The following is a 6,603-nucleotide window of genomic DNA, read 5'->3' on the forward strand; positions in this document are numbered from 1 at the left end:
GTAGATGGCTCTGGTCTGCTGATGGGCTAGCAGAGGAAGAGGAGCAGACCCTTCAGAGAACACAGTTCGATTGCTGGAGTGATTGTGGTGGATGAATTGTAACCAATAGATCTGGATTTGTGCGTACACTCGCTCAGCATGCTGCAATGTGGCCAGCAGTTCTGTGGGAATAGATCAGCATCTGGACAGTTAAACTGGGGGTTGCTGTCTGATTCTAGAAGGAAATGGGATGTTTGGTAAAGTTGTACATTCTCTCTGTCGTTCTTTCCCAGCATTTCTCTGCTGCTTATTCTAAGGCTGATATCTGAGCTCTGCTCACACACATACATATACATCCCTTGTCAATTTTTTCTGTTTACGTAGTCGTTTCTTAATAAATGAGCCTGATGGGGCCTCCTAATTAAAAAAAAACTCCATAGACATTTTTGCACATGAGAGGGGAAGCTGACCTAATCCGTACCGTTGTGTGAGAGGATAGGCTGGTTGAAGAAAGTGGCATAGATCTTGGTGGCATGTTTTTGAAGGGCCATTTATCAGTCTAATGTCATAAGCAAGAATCGCATGTCCTTTTTTGAAGTGATGCATTTGTTTCCCCTTCCAGGTTTTTCAGATGGCTCTCAAGTTCCAGAAAGGCCACCGAAGCCGCTACCACGGAGAATAAATTCTGAGCGGAAAGCAGGGAGCTGCCAAACAGGCGGAGCCAGCAGTGGGACCAGTGTGTCACTGCAACTCTCCAGTGAGATCGAGAATCTAATGAGCCAAGGCTACTCATATCAGGACATTCAGAAAGCACTGGTCATTGCACATAACAATATTGAAATGGCCAAGAATATTCTCCGGGAGTTTGTTTCCATTTCCTCCCCTGCGCATGTGGCCACATAGCACATTACCTCCACACTTACAACTTCTGTGGACCAACTGCCTGGGCAGCCGTAGCCCAGCTACGCACCAAAGGGAAAGGGGGTTCCTTTAGAGACTTCGTGCTGAGGTCAGTCCTGCCTCTTAAGAGAATCAGTTATCAGGTTTCTGTGGTTCCAGATTTCAAAGCAGTGGAATGAAATGGAGCAGAATGGTGTTTTATACAGTGTATGTCTTGGAGTCCTTTACCCCTACCTCTTGTTTGAGAGAACAGTTTTATTTCCAGGGTGTTGGTAGAGAAAGGTATCGCAACAGGGGATCCCTGAGCTGGTGCCCTGGAGGCTAGGGGGAGTGTTTTGTGCTGTGAATTCTAAGTGAATGCTCTGAGAGACAAAGTCTCAAGGTCGGTGTGGTGTGTCCTGTGGTTCATGGTACTAGGTTTGGATCTGTTCGCTGCTGTGTGTCTGGCTCAGGCTTTTTAGAGCAGCTGGGAGGTCACTTTCTGCTGGGAATAAACAGGAGACCTTGGAAGAATCTTCTGATTGCTTCCTGTTTGCCATGGTGTTTCCCTCTTGCCTGTAATAATAGCATTTATTGATTGTGATTCAAGTCCTCCCTTTTTGCCTGGAGATAGCGTGACTAGCTTCTGTTAGGCATTTTGATCTTGACAGTGCTGGGAGTTGTATTTCTCTCATATGTGTCGTCTAGCCCAGCAGCACTGGCAGCACCAGATTCCAGGCAGCTACGTGCTGAAAGCTTTGCGTGTTTTTGAGGGGTGGGAGAGGGTGGGAAGAATTTGAGTGAGAGCAAGGAACTGGCTGCTGCTTCTTATTTTTTAGCCTTGAGCATTTTGTGCTTCAATGCTCAAACTTGATTGTGGCCCTGCTGGGCTTGAGCAGCTATCACTGGACACTCCCACGCGCTCTTTCTCTAGGAATGTTGCACCTGGTAAATATGATGTTTTATTTATCTTAATTGCATGGTGGCTGTTGCAGACTAGTGGCCTTCACGCACATTCCATCATCTCTTTCAGAGAGCTTTCACAGGAGCCAGCTGTCTTTGTGCCAGGCTGTTTTGTGGAATTGGTAGGTGCTGCTGATATATTCATTGGTATCTTACCTGCTTTGCAGTAAAAGAAATGCAGCAGTTCTCTGCATGGCTATCAAAACAGCATGGGGGCCCCTTTTTCCATTTCCATTACTTTAAGGTATTGCCAGAGCTCATGTTAAAACAGATCTGGGAAACTTCTGTATTTGTAAAACAGTCACACTGCTTTAAAAGTCAGTACTCAGCTGCTACCTTGAAAAAACCTGGCTTGCATACTCAGCTACTTAACTGTTCATATATGCTTGATGTGCGAGAAGTGTATGGTTGCTTTTGAGAGGATTTAAATCAAGTAGGGATACAGATCACAGCCTGACAGCTGAACAAGTGCTCTGTGTACACTGAGAGGCTATTAGCCTTCTGAAGCATGTCTAGCATTATTTACATCTCTCTAAGGACAGCAGTAGTCACTAGGCAAAGGGTTGCAACTTGAAATATTTTTGGAGTGATTATGGCAGTTGGATGCAGTTTAGCCTTTTAAAGAATCTAGTAGCTGGGCCCAGATCTCAGAGAAATGGCTTGCAATTGGCGGGGAGGACTTAACAAGTATTAGCAAAGGGAACTAAGCATAAAATGTTTGTTTTATGTATAGGTTTCTCTCTAGACCTACAGCTTTATAAAGGGATGCATTCAGTTCCAGGCAGTTTAAAAGCATGAACTGTCTCTCTTTACTCCCCTCCTTTCTGTAGTAAAGAAAATGTTCTCTGAAACTCTTAAGGAGATATCCTGCAACACTTATGGGCTATCACCACCATTGCTAGGGTCAGGGCTGAAACTTGCACATGCAGCACACTGATGCGATTCATGTCAGTGGGCATGGTGCTCTGTAGTGGTGCAGAGAGAGGTCAGGCACAGCCAAGAGCAGGGTCTGGCCTTGGTGAAGGTGCTGAGTTGCAGAGAAGGTGATGTCAATGCATATTGCACTCGGGGACGAAGAGCTGTTCTTTTTCCTCTGCCGAGACGTGCAACAGTCAGCAGTATCATGAACTAGCTCTGCTCTTTCTGTGTGAAGTGCTCTGCCAGTTATGCATGGCAGCCTTGGTCAGTGTGTCTGTGGGAGTTTCTAGAGAAGCAAGCCCAGCGCTGGTGTTGCTGAGGCAGGAACATGGGGCAGCTCTGGCTGTTCTCTCAGTAGATCTGTGTGTTACACTTGTGAGCCTGAGCAACCAGTCCTAGCATAGAGAGTTATTCCCTGGCTTTGTCCTGGAGAACCAGGTAAAAATCCTTTCTTGAGGGAGCACTACGGTTTTATTTCCCTCTTTTTCGTATTCTCTCCAGCGCTGACACTAGCTCCATGTTGGGTTTGGAGCCACTTCATTTCTGACTTGCTGCGTAAAATCAGTGCAAGTGTGTTCAAGTGTGGCATGTGACTCTTGCCACTGCCAAGGCTGCTAAGAGCCAAGTCCAACCAGCTAGAAAGCCTTAACTCTTGTCTTGCATAGTGTGTGTGTGATCAGAGTAATGATGCCTTGTCCCATACAAGCCCTTCATTACAGGCTTGTTGTAATGTTAAATTAAATCATGCCTAGCAGAGCTAGTACAGGCCTGTCTTTGGGGTTTATGTGCTGAGAGATGTTCCTGTGGGTATTGTTTCAAATATTAGAGACAGCAATCTTTGTGGCATGTATCACTAATTTTTCTGCATGTGTCCTTTCTGTGCACTGTTTGTGTTTCAAACTGATTTAAGAAACGTAAGACTTAGCTTTTCTTCCTTAGACATGTAAGCCTTTGCTAGTACCACTGAAGTGCAGCAGAGTCCTGACCATGTCTTATGGCTGTGCTCTGTGAAGTCAGTCCAAGCACTATGCAGTGTCTCTTTCTTGTTGTTTTTTCAGAAAGGTAAGCCTAAGATTGATTTGTCTTTTTTCCCTTCACCTGCTTGATCTTTATTCTTAAGAAGTTAACTTTATGATGCTACTTTAAAAAGAAAAAAACACAAATGCCTAGTGCCTTTCTTAAGGGAATGCTGCATCGCTAGGCTGGATCGAGTATCCACCCCTCTGCGAAACTGAAGAGCCCAAATTAGACAAGCTGTAAAAATGCCTTTGAGTGTGAGACTGCTTTGAAAGGGGTGAAAAGAAGGGGCAAGAAAGATGGGCAATTGTCGCTTCAACTATAACACCTGTGTTTTGTAGCATTTCAACTGTGGAGGTTTCCTACTTTACCTAACAGTGACTTGTCTGGACTGGTGCTGTACTAAGCTTGGTGTGAAGACAGTAGAATTGTAGGACAGGATGGCTTTGCTTGTAAGAAAATACAAGTTCTGCTCATAAAAAATGCTGGTTTTCCCCCTACCTGTCAACCCTGGACACAAAGCAAGCAGAAAACACTTTGTACAGTAAAAGCTGGGCATAAAATGTGTGGGACCAGTATGCGTCTCTGCACAGCGAGCAGCAGGTAGCCATGGAAAGCAGGCAAGTATGGTCTGTTCTGAACAGGGATTCCGGCTGACTTAGTATCTTCAGTGCCACCGTGGCTGAACAGGAATCTGAAATGAAACATACCCTGCCAGGGGCGTGGTAAATCTTGCCTGCTGCACTGCCCTTGTGTGTCTGTCTCTGCAAGTGCTGCAACTTGAGGCATGGAGTGTCTCTGCTGGGAACCGGCGGACTTGCTTTCGCTACAGCTTTTCTGCATGCCCTTCACCTAGCCCTTACCTTGGGGGAGCCAGAGAGGCTCGGAGTACAGCGTGTTGCTTCCTGCACTAGACTGATTACATTACTGTAGCTAATCCTGAGGCAGGGTCATTACTGTAAATGTTGTTTTCAGTTGAGCAAGAAAAAAATGCAACTCCCAGGGCACTTTCTTAAAGGTGCCACTTTAAAAATTCATGGGGAATAAGGACACTTTAAAGTTCCTAATAAAAACTGTTTTGAAATTCCCAGTAGGGGAGGAACAGTTGTTCTTTCTGTTGAATGACAAATACCAATTTGTATAATATCAGTGTTAAAACTGTTGAGATTTTCACAAAATATTTTAAAAAAGTATAATAGTGTCATTAATATAAAAATATAATAGCAGTATTTAATCCTTTCAGATCTGTAAAGAATAAGGAAAAACAGAAGGTAAATATTCTTACAGAGAGTAGCTGAGCTTTAAGGTTCACTTGGTTTAAAGTCCTCATTTTGTTTGCAAATGCATTGTTAATGTTTAGAGGTTATACTAATGTTATTTATTAATTGTTTCCATTCTTGTATGCTGCCCACTAAGAGCTTCTTTGGGATTTCATTCACTTGTGTCAGTAAAAAAACAAAACAAAGTTTTATTTTTAAATAAAATTTCCTTTGTTGTAGCATATCGTCTGTGTTGTGTTGGTTCTGTGAATCCTGGAAGAAGAATATCCTGCTCAAGCCTGTCTCAGTCATCTTATTCAGGGTGCCCAAGTCTGAGATGTTGACTTAGTGTGCTGGATCTCTTGCAGGCTGTGACTGACTTTGTAGCTATTTTAACTATTATCACCACAGCTATCTATCTGTTGAATTTAATGGGGGCAAGAAAGGTTGATACTAATAAGCCTATTGACAGAGTTAACGTAGTCTAATAGAACTGATGAAAAGAGTTTGTAATCCATCAGGACCTATCAGAGTCTGGGAATGACATTAGCAGGTTTGTTACCACCCATGAACAGAATCCAAGGGAGTCCAGAGGAATCTAATAGAGTCCAACACGTTCTGCAGTGTCTGTTGGGGTCTGGTAGATCCTGAAACATCAGCCCCACTCTGCTAGGGTCTGTTAGGCTCCATTTGCCTCTCACAGATGCTGTTAGTGCATTACTATAGACTCTAAATGACTTTCATAATTATTGCACAGCATTTATAGAATTCTCTGTATTACATGATTATAGGATATATATGAAATATAAAGGATATATAATAAATCCAAAATTATATATACATAGATAATATTACACACTCCTAATAGTGTGTGGTCTAATGGATGCTACACAGGCTGTTAGATGCTGTTGGAGTCCAACATATCCTACCAGAGTTTGTGAGACTGGGGGCCTGTGCGAGTGCTTTGCAGAGGGCGAGACCCTGTGAGGCTCTGACAGACTTGGTCAGCCTTGACTCAGCTCCCTTTCTTAGGTGCTGGTGGAGTCGGGTGAGCCTGGAGCAGCCAGCAGAGTTTGTCAGGGGCTGGACTCCTTTCCACTCCCATAAGCTGGAGCCTGGAGGTTCTGTTCATTAGATGAAAGGGATGGTGGTGGGGACACTTGGGGGAGTCAACTGATGCTACTTGTGGCCAAATAAGGACACGTAGGTCACATAGGGGTGAGGAAACCCCTGCAAACCAGTCCCATTGGGTCAAATAATGAGGGCGGGGGGGTCAAATGAAGACAGACAGGGGGTTGCCTGAGGTCACATGAACCCATCAAAGAACATACCTTGGGGTCAAATGAAGATGTGGGGGGCCAAATGAGACCACAGGGTTTACCTGAGGTCATGTGAATCCTTCAAAGAACTCACTGTGCGGTTAAATGAGGACACGGGGGTCAAATTGGGTCATGCGGAGTTACCTGAGGCAACGTGAAGCCCTCAAAGAACTCATTGTGGGGTCAATAAGGAATACAGGGGTCAAATAAGGACATGGGGGTCCACTACGTTCGCATGAACCGATCCAACAATTCACCGAAGGTCCAAA

At 44.4% G+C, this 6,603-nt stretch overlaps 1 protein-coding gene across 1 annotated transcript in view; it reads left to right on the forward strand.

Moving 5' to 3' along the window:
- Nucleotides 1-1,446, forward strand: part of CBL (Cbl proto-oncogene, E3 ubiquitin protein ligase) — a gene marked incomplete at its 5' end in the record, with an annotated part of 16,214 nt that extends 14,768 nt beyond the window's left edge. Inside the window, one exon of the mRNA XM_010286345.1 lies at nucleotides 602-1,446. Coding sequence (XP_010284647.1) covers nucleotides 602-882 — 281 coding nt within the window. The remainder of the gene's footprint in view (nucleotides 1-601) is intronic.
- Nucleotides 1,447-6,603: the final 5,157 nt, after the last annotated feature.

The sequence above is a fragment of the Phaethon lepturus genome, unplaced genomic scaffold (assembly GCF_000687285.1).
Source record: "Phaethon lepturus isolate BGI_N335 unplaced genomic scaffold, ASM68728v1 scaffold12584, whole genome shotgun sequence".
Lineage (NCBI taxonomy): Eukaryota > Metazoa > Chordata > Aves > Phaethontiformes > Phaethontidae > Phaethon > Phaethon lepturus.